Source organism: Telmatherina bonti, assembly GCF_933228915.1.
Source record: "Telmatherina bonti genome assembly, chromosome: 17".
Taxonomy (NCBI): Eukaryota; Metazoa; Chordata; class Actinopteri; order Atheriniformes; family Telmatherinidae; genus Telmatherina; species Telmatherina bonti.
The window spans coordinates 3,432,806-3,449,637 of NC_136615.1; the positions used below are offsets into that span (position 1 = coordinate 3,432,806).

The window sequence follows — 16,832 nt, forward strand, 5'->3', positions numbered from 1 at the left end:
GGTTGGAGGGAGGTCCAGATCTGATCCAGGACCCAGGTGCTAGTCGAACTGGACTTCCTTCAGCTCAGAGCTTCCAGGCGTTCCTCATCATCAGAATAAAGTAGACGTCGCTGTCAATGGAGGCGCTAACTCCGCAGTAATAGTTGACGAACTCCTCCTTGGTCACCTGCAGGTCAGGAGAAACACCTGATGGTTAATCACATGACTGATGTGAGTCTACAGAACTGAACTCCACAGATCTGCCTTTTGAGGCGACGCCTTGCGCACATCGCAGGCATTAGCAGCTAACGCTAACGCCACGTCACTCGCGTAACGGACAGGTAAATGTCGACCAGTAATGATCATTTTGTTTCTGAAGGTGGTGTAGATGCGTCGGATCATCATCAACCTGATTCTCCTCGATATCTGCTGCTCTGACTGCACTCGGATCCATCCAATGAGTTGTTTCCTTTCATACTCATGTCCCGCCCCCTGCTCTGGCCATGACACCGACCAATCAGAAACCTTGGCTCCTGTTTCCACAGTAAACATGCAGAAACAAACATTAACTGTTTAAAGGGTTCCTATGATGGTATTTGGAGTTTTCTGAGCTTTCTACAGTGTTGAATCCTCATCAGACATGTGAACGGCACTGTTTTTTATCACCTAAACGCATGTTTGAGTTTGAGTTCCAGCACTCTCGCCGTTCGGTTTCCATGGCGACGAAAAACGTGTGGTTGTAGAGAGTTTTTTTCTACGTGGAAATCCTTGTGACGTCCCGGGGGATAAGGTTGGGTGATTGGTTACCTTCTACTGGTTAACAAGGGCATGTACAAATACATCAGGTGGGTGGAAAACGTGGGATAAAGTTATTTCCAACGATGGCTGGTGAGTTTACCAAAGAGAGACATCCTGCTGCATTCGTTGCTGTGGGTTGCTGTTTTCCACTTCGTTTTCAGGCTCTGATTCAGGTTCCAACATGTAGGGCTGGATGCTATGTGTTGACATTGTAGTTTGTATTTTTTATTGAGTTCATATGAGCCTAATCCTTCTGTTTATGAGACGTTACAATGACGGTGAAAGCAGGTGCGGTGCGCGCTCCCGATGTAGTGCAGTGGCGGGAGGCGGGGCTTAATGCGGAAGAGTCTCAATCCACTCGTTTTGCCCGCAGGCTGATCTGACAGCCTACGGAGAGGGTCGGTCTGAAGTAAATAAAGCCATTTGGGACAATAACTCCATCAATCCCAGCCCTTCTGGTCTCAGAAATAAAAATAAATTAGCCTGAAATGCACAGAATAGTTCCACTTTAACAGGACCTTCTATGTCATTTAAAGGAATTCAGATGTTTCTCTAAACAAATTTCCAACGCGTGTTCAGTGTTAACCCTGCCAGTTGAATCAACAGCTGCACGTTTTTGTTTTCTTGTCTGCTTTTCCTGTGTTGTTTACATCAGAGTTTGTTGTTGTTTTCTTCTTTCCTTCCTTTTGTTTTGTGTTTAATCTTCTTTCCTTCCTCCAGTGACACGTACCCAGCTTTAAAGAAAGAAGACCGGAAGATTTCAGGTTGATATCTACCAACAGTTTGAGGTGTGTACCTCAGATTTTGAAGGAGTCTCTGTAGACAAAGGAAAAGTCTATAAAGTTGGTGGTTTAAGTTTGATCAGAAAATTAGTAGGGAAACGTGTACATCCAGAAACAGAAAGAAAAAAGTGATTGGTTAAGCTGAACCCAGTGAGAAAGCAGCCCAGTTGACTGAAAGTACCCAGAACCAGAACCAAACTACGACATTACTGCGTATCCTGTATGGTTCAGAGAGTCCAAACATTCTGGTTTTAAATTGGAAACCATACAAAATATTGTGCAGAAGGAGCTCCTCCCACCACCTGAGCTCGTTACCAGTACGCCGCTCACTCAGAGCTTCCAGGCGGTTCTCATCATCACAATAAAGTAGACGTCTGTATCGACGGAGGCGCTCACTCCAGCATAATAATTCATAAACTCCTCCAGAGTCACCTTCAGACAGAAAACAGCACATCAGCAGGCGCCGGGGGAAGACCACGCAGGAAGTCACAGCCTGCTTCCGTACCTTCCCATCCTTGTCGTACGGAGAATCAAAGTTGTCCAGGAATGTTCGGAACACCTGGTCCTCGGTCCATTCCCCATTCTGATACTTAGGATGGTACTTGGCGTTGTAAACTCCCCGCAGGTCCTCGATGGTGACCACGCCGTCTCCGCTTTTATCCAGCTTCCGAAATGCCTGCATAACCACCTCCTTCCGGGCCTTCGACATGGGCGGCTGCAAGGACAGAAGGTGGAGGTCAAACCATAAAAATACCTCATCAGTGTAGTCTAATTTAATCTGATTAAATATCATTCAATGTGAAGGAATCTGAATAATCTGGTTTAATCTGAAGTAATCTGAAGTAATCTGATTAAATCAGATTTAATCTGAAGTAATCATGTTTAATTTGAAGTAATCTGTTGAAATCAGATATAATTTGAAGTAATCTGATGAAATCAGATTTAATCTGAAGTAATCTGAAGAAATCAGATGAAATCTGAAGTAATTTTAAGTAATCTGATTAAATCAGATATAATCTAAAGTAATCTGAAGTAATCTGTTAAAAATCAGATATAATGTGAAGTAATCTGTTGAAATCAGATGAAATCTGAAGTAATCTGGTTTAATCTGAAGTAATCTGGTTTAATTTGAAGTAATCTGTTAAAATCAGATATAATTTGAAGTAATCTGATAAAATCAGATGAAATCTGAATTAATATGAAGAAATCAGATGAAATCTGATGTAATCTGAGAAAATCAGATGTAATCTGAGAAAATCAGATGTAATCTGAAGTAATCTGGTTTATTCTGAAGTAATCTGATGAAATCATATATACTCTGAAGTAAACTGAAGTAATCTAATTAAATCAGATATAATTGAAGTAATCTGATGAAATCAGATATAATCTGAAGTAAACTGAAGTAATCTAATTAAATCAGATATAATTGAAGTAATCTGATGAAATCTGAAGTAATCTCAAGTAATCTGATTAAATCAGATGTAATCTGAAGTAATCCCATGGAATCTGAAGTTATCTGATGAAATCAGATATAATCTGAAGTAATTTTAAGTAATCTGATTTCATCAGATAAATCTGAAGTAATCTGAAGTAATCTGGTGAAATCAGAAGACATCTGAAGTAATCTGGTTTGATCTGAAGTAATCTGATGAAATCAGATATAATCTGATTAAATCAGATTAAATCTGAAGTAATATGAAGTAATCTGATTAAATCAGATGAAATCTGAAGTAATCTGATGTAATCTGATGAAATCAAATGTAATCTGAAGTAATCTGACGAAATCTGAAGTAATCTGGTTTAATCTGAAGTAATCTGATGAAATCAGATATAATCTGAAGTAAACTGAAGTAATCTGATTAAATCAGATATAATTTGAAGTAATCTGATGAAATCTGAAGTAATCTCAAGTAATCCAATTAAATCAGATGTAATCTGAAGTAATCCCATGGAATCTGAAGTTATCTGATGAAATCAGATATAATCTGAAGTAATTTTAAGTAATCTGATTTCATCAGATAAATTTGAAGTAATCGGAAGTAATCTGATGAAATCAGAAGAAATCTGAAGTAATCTGGTTTAATCTGAAGTAATCTGATGAAATCAGATATAATCTGAAGTAATTTTAAGTAATCTGATTTCATCAGATAAATTTGAAATAATCTGAAGTAATCTGATGAAATCAGAAGAAATCTGAAGTAATCTGGTTTAATCTGAAGTAATCTGATGAAATCAGATATAATCTGATTAAATCAGATTAAATCTGAAGTAATCTGATGAAATCAGATAAAATCTGAAGTAATCTGATTAAATCAGATATAATCTGAAGTAATCTTATGAAATCTGAAGTAATCTGATGAAATCTGAAGTAATCTGATGAAATCTGAAGTAATCTGATTAAATCAGATATAATTTGAAGTAATCTTAAGTAATCTGACAAAATCAGGTATAATCTAAAGTAATCTGTAGTAATCTGATGAAATCAGATGAAATCTGAAGTAATCTGGTTTAATCTGAAGTAATCTGATGAAATTTTAAGTAATCTGATGTAATCTGAAGTAATCTGATGAAATTTTAAGTAATCTGATGTAATCTGAAGTAATCTGAAGTAGGTGTGGGGCTTTAGCAGGTTAATCCCGATGAATCAATGACAGAAAATTTATTGTGTTAAATAAAATGAACACGTTTAATGGGAACGTTTGTCAGCGCTCGTTTCCTGGTACACCGATTATGTTGATGCACAGCACTTTGGCGGGACTTCTTCAGGTTTTATTGGAGAGTGAATCTGATGATATTATCTGGTGAGGAAGGTGTGTATCGCCCCTCCCCCATCCAGCAGGATCCAGCTTCAAGCTGCAGTCAGAGCAGGTTCTGTATTGATCAGCTGGCTCTGAGGCTATGTTTTGGTTTGTAGAGTCCAACTTCAGTTTTATATTTTTATGCAAGATTAATATTCTGTCCCAGATGTGTCCTGAAACGTCTCCATCTGATCCAAAATGCTGCAGTCGAGGTTCTGATGAGGACCAGAGGTCAAAATTCTCCAGTTTTACCGTCTCTCCATTGGCTTCCTGTGAAATCCAGGATGGAGTTTAAACTTTTTCTCCTCACATATAAACTCTCCATGACCAAGATCTCATAGTTCATAAAAGATCTCACAGTTCCACATATTCCATACAGAGAACTGGCTCTCAGACTGCAGGTCTACTTCTGGTTCCAGAGTCTCTAAAAGGACGACGGAGGAAGAGGGTTATGTTCGTATTAATTAGTAATACTTGTGTTAAGTTAGTATTAATAAGTTAGTATTAGGAATGAGTGTGAGCATGACTGGTTGTGTGTCTCTGTGTGTCCCTGCAATGGACTGGCGAGCTGTCCAGGGTGTACCCTGTCATCGCCCAAAAGACAGCTGGGATAGGCTCCAGCTTCCCCGCGACCCTGAACTGGATTAAGCGGTTCAGAAAATGAATGAATGAATGAATAGTAAGTATTAATTGACAACTCAGGGTTGGGACCAGGAGGCAGAATTGTAGTCCTACACACTTTTCTGCAGCTTCCCACCTGCCGCCGCCCACCCAAAACCCCATTCCGACCTTATACAACTTCCCAGCAGTAAGAATTAAACAACACAAAAACACTTCTGGGGTTAATCGTGAAAACCTCATAAAAATAAAAACAATGGATCTAATAAAATCTGAAAATAAGACAATAAAGTGTGGCCTACTGAATATCAGATCCCTCCCAAATAAGTCTTTATTAGTCAATGACTTGATAGGTGATCACCACATTGATTTATTCTGTCTTACGGAAACCTGGTTACAGCAAGAGGATTATGTTAGTATTAATGAAGCTACGCCAGCTAACTATTTAAACTTTCACATTCCTAGAACTACAGGCAGAGGAGGAGGTGTTGCAGCTATTTTTCAGTCAGAATTTTTAATTAATCCTAAGCACAAAACTAACTATAAATCCTTTGAATTCCTGACATTAAATTTATCTCATCCAAAATGGAATTGAGAGAAACCGCTCCTTTTAGCATTAGTGTATCGCCCACCTGGAAAGAAAGTTTAATTGTATACAAAAAAGCCTTACGTACGGCAAGAACAGCTTATTATTCATCATTGATAGAGGAAAACAAAAACAACCCTCGGTTTCTTTTCAGCACTGTAGCTAGGCTTACTAGGAGCCGGAGCGCTGTGGAGCCATGTATTCCTTTCTCACTTAGCTGTGATGATTTCATGTATTTTTTCAGGAATAAAATTGACACTATTAGAGATCAAATTCACAATATTCTTCCTTCTACCTATAATGTTGAGCCTGTTGTGGTCTCTGAAGCATCCTTAGAACCAGGATCTGACTTGTGTCTAAATAGTTTCTGTCCTGTCCAACCCTCTGAATTAACTAAAATAATAGCTTCATCTAAACCATCCACCTGTCTCTTAGACCCTCTCCCAACGAGCCTCTTTAAGGACATTTTCCCTTTAATTAATACATCTCTATTAAATCTTATCAATATGTCTTTAGTGACAGGATATGTACCACAATCATTTAAAGGAGTCATAACCTGGTCTTTTCGTGTGCCCACTGTCCTCTAACGGTTTTTAAATAACTGTTTAAAAACTTATGAAACAAAAATTTTTTAAAGTGCTTTTTCTGACACTTTATTCATAATAAACATAGTCTTGCGAGAATTCACGCGAGATTTTCACCAACCTGGATATGGATTAAAATAATGTTAATGAGCTGCTCACTGATTGGTCGCTGGAAGTCCAGAGTCGGACGGGGGGGCGAGGCCAGTAGTCTCCATGCTAAAAACATTAGCGGCTAGTGATAGCAGCTAACCCGACAGCAGCAGCTTTCTGAATTCAGCATTGATGTCTGAACCGGACTCTGAGCCTGAGAGAGAAGATACCGAGATGGTGGAAGGAGCACGTTTACAACAAAACTGTCTCTGAATGGTAAAGTCCTCACCTTTAATGTCTGCTCGCCTTGCCTGTTCAGAAAGCATGTTGACAACGACGCATGTCGTTCATGTTAATACGTCTCCATTTTATTCCATGTTGGACCGTTTTTTTAAACAATAAATGTACCTTTTTCTTTAAAACTCCAAAGTTACAGATGTAAAAAATGAAACGGATGTTGACTGAACCAGTCAGTGTCCAGCTGCCGGCCGGTCTGCACCCAGATAAGCACACACACATTTTAACCACACAGAGTTTCACGAAGCTGCGCTTTTTATTGAGGTTTTATTTACCATCAAGTGTTTTTCTAAATTAATTAGCTTATTTAGATTTCCCGTTTTAGCCAGGAGTGTGAAAAATGCTGTTATGTCAACATGACAGATCTCTGGTTGATGCAGCCACTGATGTGGGCTGCTGTGTTACTGTACAGATAAATAACATGAAGTCAGATATCTTGTATCATTGATCAGGCTTTCTGCTGACTAATATCATGTGTTTTATATATTCCAGCATCACTTACTATCTATTATGTTGGTCTAATTGTCTCTGTTAAGCTGCACATGCCAACAGAAATAGACAGCAAGATATTATTACTGTGCTCAGAAAATGAAATTTCTCTTTTCAGTTCCTTAGGTGCTGGGAAGGATAAAGCAGGTCCAAACTCCTCCGTGTCTGACCCAACATCCTGGCGTGGAACCGGTCTGCTTCAATGCTTTTTCATTACAAAATGCAGGAAACATTTATAAGCAGGATTATGTACATTTACCTGTCAGAGGGAATGAGAGGCAAGTTTCTCTTCAATGCCCAAAAATTCAGAAATAAAGCTAATCAAATGGCAAATAACTGTAAAAGCTGATTATAAATGTTCTTGCCATTTCATATTACATATAACAAATAGTAACTTTGCTGCAGTCACTTAGGACAAAAGCAACTGAATTAAAATAAATACACAACTTTACCATATACACAGTTACGCATCTGACTTCTGAATGTAAAATGTAATGCTAAAGTAAAAATATACAGCTCTTTAAAACACAATATCTTTATTAGTGTACAGAAATAAAATCAATGCTCATTTTCAATGTAATAAAATAAAAACGATCATTTTCACTCTTAGTTATTGATTCTGTTAACACAGTAGCTGAGTTTTCTGGGTTTTATGTGGACTCTTGTGGTTCTGGAGCCGGATGAGAAAGCCTCCCCAGCACTCTTCATCATCATCTTCCTCCAGACTGGCTGAGATCTCACCTTCACTGCTGTCATCTGGGTTCCTTTTCCTGCACAGCTCCCATTTTACAAACATGACGTGAAGATGTCAGAAATAAAAAGTTTGCATTCTGGTTCAGTGAATAAATACAATAATGGAAATAAAATATCCTCCCTGCCGATATCCTATAGGTGCCAATATCAGACTACATGATGGTCACCTTGTTAAATTATAATTACGATGGAGAGCAAGCTACATCCATCATGAGTTCTTACTGTGTGGTAGCAGGCGTGAAAAATGATAAATAGAGAATTCATTTACAAACATTTACGTGGCAGAGCATAAGATGGATATAAGAAAATAAAATCTGGGGCTCATTTATACTCTGCAGGAGGTTAGCATAGCCGTTAGCGTTAGCATTATCACGGCAAAGCAGAACTTTATAGCAGTAGTGACACTTACCGACTGCATTGATGCTGAGCCTCTTAAAGTTGCAATCGCCCGTCTTTCCAACCGGGTTGATGCCATCTTCCCTTGGTATTTTCACAAATGTCAGCAAAATGTTTGGCACAAACAGGCCGCAGCCGGCAGAGATGCAGGTGCATTATAAGCAAAAATAATGTAATCCATCCGTCCCTGGTAGTTTGGTCCGCTGATGAAGGGAGAGAAAAAAAACCTGCCGATGTTGGTTTTGCGAACAGACAACCGAGCAGTGGACATGATCGCTGCTCGCACATCTTCACACAGCTTGTTGCTAATAGCAACTGAGGCAGGTCCAGCAGGTGTATTTAGGCTGGAAAAGGGGCAGGTTAATGCAAATAGCTCCCCGGGTTGTCGACATCCCGGGGAGAAAATTTTTTTAAAAATGCGTTTGCGAGACTTCGGTGTTGCGGCCAGTTTTGCTGCGAATAAAGCGCCCAGACGTAAAAACCCGTCCGTCTTCAACAGAAAGGCTTCCGGGGATGTTTCCACTTCCGCCCAACACTAATACGCACGTTTTAACTCAAAAAAGTGCAATTTCCAGGTGATGATTCCTTTAAAACTGCTGTAATCAAGCCTTTACTTAAAAAGCAACCTCTGGATCCAGAGGTGATAGCAAATTATAGACCTATATCTAACCTCCCGTTTATGTCCAAAATTCTGGAGAAAATAGTTTCAGCTCAGCTACATGCCCACCTGAGCAGAAATAATTTATGCGAGGAGTTTCAGTCAGGATTTAGAGCTCATCATAGCACTGAGACAGCATTGGTGAAAGTTACTAATGACCTTCTTATGGCCTCAGACAAAGGAATTCTGTCCGTACTTATCTTGCTTGATCTTAGTGCTGCATTTGATACAGTCGATCATAACATTCTGTTACAAAGACTAGAACAGGTGATTGGAATTACAGGTACAGCGTTAAGCTGGTTTAAATCATATTTATCTGATAGACTTCAGTTTGTTCATGTAAATGACAAGTCCTCCTCACAAACTGCAGTAAGTCATGGAGTTCCTCAAGGTTCTGTACTTGGACCAGTACTCTTCACGCTATATATGCTCCCTTTAGGCAAAATTATTAGACAGCATGAAATAAACTTTCATTGTTATGCAGATGATACTCAGATATACTTATCCTTTAAACCAGATGAAACAAATCAGCCCAATAGGCTACAAAATTGTCTCATAGACATAAAGACTTGGATGTCTAGAAATTTTCTCCTCTTAAACTCAGATAAGACTGAAGTAATTCTCGTTGGATCTGAAAAACTCAGAGCTAAATTTTCCAGTTTTGTAATGAACCTGGATGGCATTACTTTAGCTTCCAGTGCTACAGTGAGAAACCTTGGAGTAATATTTGACCCTGACCTGTCCTTTGGCCCACATATTAAGCAGGTTACTAAAACAGCCTTCTTTCATTTACGTAATATAGCCAGACATCTCTGTCTGTAAAGCATCTTGAGATGGCATTGCCGTGATTTGACGCTATATAAATAAAGTTTAATTGAATTGAAGAGCCTCTCTACCATTAAGCTCAAAACCTTCCTTTTCCATGATTCTTATAGTTAGGATATGAGCATCTCCTGAGTTGGAGTCTGCATGTACGGGACCCAACTGTCCAGGTTCTGCTCATTGCTCTTATAGTTATGGGTAGTCTAGCCATCCATTACTTATGTAGCAATGGGGATGTTACCTGATGCACTGAGAAGTACCTCGCTCTATTTCTCTAATATATTAATGTATAAATATATGCCAATATTGCCGTTTCTAACTTATTTCTCCTTTTTTCCGCAGGTCTTCCTGAATAAGTGCAGTTGTACATGTTGATCTGTCTTTCCTGTCCTCTCCACCCCAACCAGTCGAGGCAGATGGCTGCCCTGCCTGAGCCGGGTTCTGCTGGAGGTTTTCTTCCTGTTAAAGGAGAGTTTTTTCCTTCCCACTGTCGCCTCGTGCAGCTCAGGATGGGGGATTGGATCCAAGTCATGACTCGATGCAGTCAGTTGGTTTTTTACTATAGGATATGTAGGAACTGGCTTGAAATGATGTGGATGTAAAGAAAGATCATTTTTACTATGACTTTAAAAAAAGAACCTCCATCCCTCTGACATTTCCCGGCATTTCATTGCTTCCACTTTGGGAACTGGGCTGGAGCCAGAACCTCTTCTGCAGGACCAGAATGAACATGGTGGAGACTGGAACTGCTGGTTAAAGTACTGACCTTTTAACTTCAGTCTGTTCAGAAAAATATTTTCCATTTTTACTGGTTTAAATAGAATATAAATAAATGAATTTCAGACATGAATAGATCCTGAGTTTATAATATTACAATCTGTTACTTGATTCTGTCGTTTAAAATCCATTTAAAGGTAAAAAAGTTGATTTTTGTTATTAAAATTTAATTAATCAAGATTAATTATTTACAAAGCCTGGAATAGATTACATTTTTAATCATGTTCCATCCCTAATCTAAAGTAATCTAATTTAATTTGACATCATCTAAAAATCTGATTTAATCTGAATTGATATAAAATTATCTAAATGTTAAAAAATCTGAATTATTTGATCTGATTTAATTCTAATTGATAAAAAAATGGAAAGTAATCTCTTTTAATTTGTTGTAAATAATATGAATAACTCATTTTATTTTGAAGTAATCTGGTTTAATCTCAAATTATAGTTAAAATGAGACAATATCAAGTAATCTGTTAAAAGCACTCGGATGTAATCTGGAACAATCTGCATGACCTCCTTCAGAGTGTGTGATCACACACACATCGTTCAGACCACTAACATGGGCGGGGCCTAACAAACCCTGAGGGTGGTGAGGAACTCGTCGAAGTCGATGGTTCCGTTCCCGTCGCGGTCGAAGTGCTGGAACAGCGCCACGGCCTCGTCCTTCTCCATCATCAGCCCGTAGTCGTTCAGGCCCTTCTGGAACTCCGGGAAGTCCAGAGACCTGCTACTGTTGTCGTCCATAATCCTGAAGGTTCTGACATCAAACAAACAAACACACAAAGTGGCTGGTTCACACCTGCTCAGAACCCACCAATCACAGACAACCTCTTGCCTCAGAAAAACTTGCCGTTAATCCAGCTGGAATCACAAGTACGACAAGGATCCATACAGAAGTATCTACAGTATTAGTAGTGACGGTACTGAAGTATTGCCTGAACTGAAAGTACTATTTTGTGCTAATTATTGATCAGGAAGGTTAGAGTATCAGAAGATCTTTCAGATGTACTTCAGTTGTTGGTACAAGTACTCTGAAGTAACTAAGTACATGTCGAGCTGGGTGTGTGTCTGGACTTAACAACAGATACTCTGGTAAAGTACTGCAGAAGCTACATACAACAGATACACACCGCAGCTGAACACAGAAAGCCACCAGAGCTGCAACAAGGTGTCGGAGATAAACATCCTGCCGCAGCATCGCAGCCAGGCTTCGACAGGAAACCCAAAGTACCCCCCCCCCCCCCCCCCCCCCCCCCCCCCCACCTGCAGCTGCAGTCAGGACCAATCACAGCGCAGCAGCTCCACGTCCACAGACTGAAGCAGCTACACGGGACACACGTACAGCATGGAAGGTTGTTGTTGTTTCTTTGCTCTTTGCTTCACAAAACACACAAATTCCTGTTACATGAAAACAAGCTCATGTTTATCCTCCTTCCTGTTTCCATGGAAACGCTTCTTCCTGTCCCCCAGATCAGTTCACTGCAGAACAAAGTCATTGACGAGTACAACTAACTAGCAACAACTACCTACAGCTATCTATTCCACAAATATAGATACATAACAAATATTACTACTAAACATAACAAATATTCCTACTGAAAACATGACAAATATTACTTCTAACATGACAAATATTACTTCTAACATCACAAATATTACTACTAACATCACAAATATTACTACTAAAAACATAACAAATATTACTACTAACATCACAAATATTACTACTAACATCACAAATATTCCTACTGAAAACATGACAAATATTACTTCTAACATGACAAATATTACTTCTAACATCACAAATATTACTACTAACATCACAAATATTACTACTAAAAACATAACAAATATTACTACTAACATCACAAATATTACTACTAACATCCCAAATATTACTACTAACATCACAAATATTCCTACTGAAAACATGACAAATATTACTTCTAACATGACAAATATTACTTCTAACATCACAAATATTACTACTAACATCACAAATATTACTACTAAAAACATAACAAATATTACTACTAACATCACAAATATTACTACTAACATCCCAAATATTACTACTAACATCACAAATATTCCTACTGAAAACATGACAAATATTACTTCTAACATGACAAATATTATTTCTAACATCACAAATATTACTACTAACATCCCAAATATTACTACTAACATCACAAATATTCCTACTGAAAACATGACAAATATTACTTCTAACATGACAAATATTACTTCTAACATCACAAATATTACTACTAACATCCCAAATATTACTACTAACATCACAAATATTCCTACTGAAAACATGACAAATATTACTTCTAACATCACAAATATTACTACTAACATCACAAATATTACTACTAAAAACATAACAAATATTACTACTAACATCACAAATATTACTACTAACATCACAAATATTACTACTAACATCACAAATATTACTACTAAAATCACAAATATTACTACTAAAAACATAACAAATATTACTATTAACAACTATGAACTCACTATGACTGACTGACTATACCTACCCATAACTGACAACTAATAACTACAGCTAACCGTGACTCACTACAACAATCTACGACTAACAAGTAGTAACTCCAACTTACTATCACTAACTTACAACAAGAACTAAGAAACTGAGCATCGGGGGCCGCTGGGCGTCAGGGCCGCTGGGCGTCAGGGCCGCTGGGCGTCGGGGTACGTTGGACGTCGGGGGACGCTGGGCATCGGGGTACGTTGGACGTCGGGGGCCGCTGGGCATCGGGGTACGTTGGACGTCGGGGGACGCTGGGCATCGGGGTACGTTGGACGTCGGGGGACGCTGGGCATCGGGGTACGTTGGACGTCGGGGGACGCTGGGCATCGGGGTACGTTGGACGTCGGGGGCTGCTGGGCGTCGGGGTACGTTGGACGTCGGGGGACGCTGGGCATCGGGGTACGTTGGACGTCGGGGGCCGCTGGGCATCGGGGTACGTTGGACGTCGGGGGCCGCTGGGCGTCGGGGTACGTTGGACGTTGGGGTACGTTGGACGTCGGGGGACGCTGGGCATCGGGGTACGTTGGACGTCGGGGGACGCTGGGCATCGGGGTACGTTGGACGTCGGGGGACGCTGGGCATCGGGGTACGTTGGACGTCGGGGGCCGCTGGGCGTCGGGGTACGTTGGACGTCGGGGGCCACTGGGCGTCAGGGTACGTTGGATGTCGGGGGACGCTGGGCATCGGGGTACGTTGGACGTCGGGGGACGCTGGGCATCGGGGTACGTTGGACGTCGGGGGCCACTGGGCGTCAGGGTACGTTGGATGTCGGGGGACGCTGGGCATCGGGGTACGTTGGACGTCGGGGGCCACTGGGCGTCAGGGTACGTTGGATGTCGGGGGACGCTGGGCATCGGGGTACGTTGGACGTCGGGGGACGCTGGGCATCGGGGTACGTTGGACGTCGGGGGCCACTGGGCGTCAGGGTACGTTGGACGTCGGGGGCCACTGGGCGTCAGGGTACGTTGGACGTCGGGGGACGCTGGGCATCGGGGTACGTTGGACGTCGGGGGCCACTGGGCGTCAGGGTACGTTGGACGTCGGGGGACGCTGGGCATCGGGGTACGTTGGACGTCGGGGGACGCTGGGCATCAGGGTACGTTGGACGTCGGGGGACGCTGGGCATCGGGGTACGTTGGACGTCGGGGGACGCTGGGCATCGGGGTACGTTGGACGTCGGGGGACGCTGGGCATCGGGGTACGTTGGACGTCGGGGGACGCTGGGCATCGGGGTACGTTGGACGTCGGGGGACGCTGGGCATCGTGGGCCGCGGGGCTAATCTCAAGCTAATGCTAAGCTGTCTCCATCATCGGATACAGATGGATGTGATCAGGTGTGTGGACGGAGCTTACCTGCCGAGCCCTTTGATCCCAGAAGAGCCTCGTGTCAGACACTGGAGCCGGAGTCTCTCCACGGGGTCCGAACACTCAGACAGCTGCCGCCGGGCCTTCAGGGCCATCTCCCTGTCATGTCTTGATGTCCCTGCCATCCCTGATGTCACATACAGGAGACAGGTGTGTTACTGGTGGCAGGTGTGTGTGTTAAACTGCAAACAGGTTCACTGCATGAGTACCTGCGTTGTCCAAAGTTGCCCAAAATTAAAATAAAGGGACAGAAAGAACCAATGAAAAATGAAAAGCAAGCTAAAAGTCTCAGAAAAAGAAACAGGAAAACTCTGACGGTCCAATCAGAGAGCAGAGACACAATGATGGTCCAATCAGAGAGCAGAGACACAATGACGGTCCAATCAGAGAGCGGAGACACAATGATGGTCCAATCAGAGAGCAGAGACACAATGATGGTCCAATCAGAGAGCAGAGACACAATGACGGTCCAATCAGAGAGCAGAGACACAATGATGGTCCAATCAGAGAGCAGAGACACAATGACGGTCCAATCAGAGAGCAGAGACACGATGACGGTCCAATCAGAGAGAACACAAATACCGAAAGCAAAAAGCAGCTATTTACAGCTGTTTACAGTGAACAGCTGTTTACAGCTGTGAAAAGCAGTAAACGGAGCTTCTGCAGCTTCAGTCTGACAGACAGGAGGAACACTAATATCGACAGAAACAAACAGCAGCTGTGTTTCACCTTTTCTCCTCTCAGCAGGACGATCCACAACAACGCTGCCCTTCCCCAAACATTCCATGGTTACTATGGAGACCAGGTTCTCTACGCAGCGATTGGCTGGTCTCTTCTCTGTGGGAGGGGAACATCGTGCCCTCCGGCATAAACACATCTGTGATGTAAACAGTGGGAAGCTGAGCTTAAATCAGATGAAGTTATTTCTACCACCAATTCACAAGCCTAACCTACTTAACTAACCTAAACTACTTAACTGACCTACTTAACTAAACTAACTAACACACTATAACTAACCAAAACTGCTTAACTAACTCAAACTACTAAATTAACCTAAACTGCTTAACTAACCTAAACTACTTAATTAACTGATCTAAATTAATTAACCTATCCTGCTTATTATCTTCTTTCTGGCGAATGTAGTAGTAATTATGTTCATCTGCAATGTAACAAAAGAAGCACCAGTTCTAGTTCAACCGGGTTTCAGTCCGACTGGGTTTCAGTCCGACCGGGTTTCAGTCCAACTGGTTTCAGTTCGACTGCAAGACCGGGTTTTAGTCCAACCGAGGACTGGTTTTCCAGTCCAACTGGGTTTAAGTCAGACCAGGTTTCAGTTAGACCGGGTTTCAGTCCCACCGGGTTTCAGTCCGACCGGGTTTCAGTCCGATCGGGTTTCAGTCCAACTGGTTTCAGTTCGACTGCAGGACCGGGTTTTAGTCCAACCGAGGACTGGTTTTCCAGTCCAACTGGGTTTAAGTCAGACCAGGTTTCAGTTAGACCGGGTTTCAGTCCCACCGGGTTTCAGTCCGATCGGGTTTCAGTCCAACTGGTTTCAGTTCGACTGCAGGACCGGGTTTTAGTCCAACCGAGGACTGGTTTTCCAGTCCAACTGGGTTTAAATCAGACCAGGTTTCAGTTAGACCGGGTTTCAGTCCCACCGGGTTTCAGTCCAACTGGTTTCAGTTCGACTGCAGGACCGGGTTTTAGTCCAACCGAGGACTGGTTTTCCAGTCCAACTGGGTTTAAATCAGACCAGGTTTCAGTTAGACCGGGTTTCAGTCCCACCGGGTTTCAGTCCAACTGGTTTCAGTTCGACTGCAAGACCGGGTTTTAGTCCAACCGAGGACTGGTTTTCCAGTCCAACTGGGTTTAAGTCAGACCAGGTTTCAGTTAGACCGGGTTTCAGTCCCACCGGGTTTCAGTCCGACCGGGTTTCAGTCCGATCGGGTTTCAGTCCAACTGGTTTCAGTTCGACTGCAGGACCAGGTTTTAGTCCAACCGAGGACTGGTTTTCCAGTCCAACTGGGTTTAAATCAGACCAGGTTTCAGTTAGACCGGGTTTCAGTCCCACCGGGTTTCAGTCCAACTGGTTTCAGTTCGACTGCAGGACCGGGTTTTAGTCCAACCGAGGACTGGTTTTCCAGTCCAACTGGGTTTAAGTCAGACCGGGTTTCAGTCCGACCGGGTTTCAGTCCGATCGGGTTTCAGTCCGACCGGGTATCAGTCCGACCGGGTTTCAGTCCGACCGGGTTTCAGTCCGATCGGGTTTCAGTCCGACCGGGTTTCAGTTAGACTACAGAACGACCGGGTTTAAGTCCGACCGGGTTTCAGTTCGACTGCAGGACCGGGTTTTCCGGTCCAACTGGGTTTAAGTCCGACCAGGTTTCAGTTAGACCCGAGGACCGGGTTTGAGTCCGACCGGGTTTCAGTCCGACTGGGTTTCAGTCTGAATGGGTTTCAGTCCGACCAGGTTT

The 16,832-nt window shown here is 42.1% G+C and overlaps 1 protein-coding gene across 1 annotated transcript; it reads right to left on the reverse strand.

Moving 5' to 3' along the window:
- Positions 1–1,889: 1,889 nt before the first annotated feature.
- On the reverse strand, positions 1,890–14,483 carry capslb (calcyphosine-like b; the record flags this gene model as incomplete). Its single annotated transcript, XM_079256810.1, has 4 exons — positions 1,890–1,991; positions 2,065–2,274; positions 11,010–11,187; positions 14,347–14,483. The coding sequence occupies 4 exons, from the start codon at positions 14,481–14,483 to the stop codon at positions 1,890–1,892; spliced, it is 627 nt and encodes a 208-aa protein (XP_079112936.1).
- Positions 14,484–16,832: the final 2,349 nt, after the last annotated feature.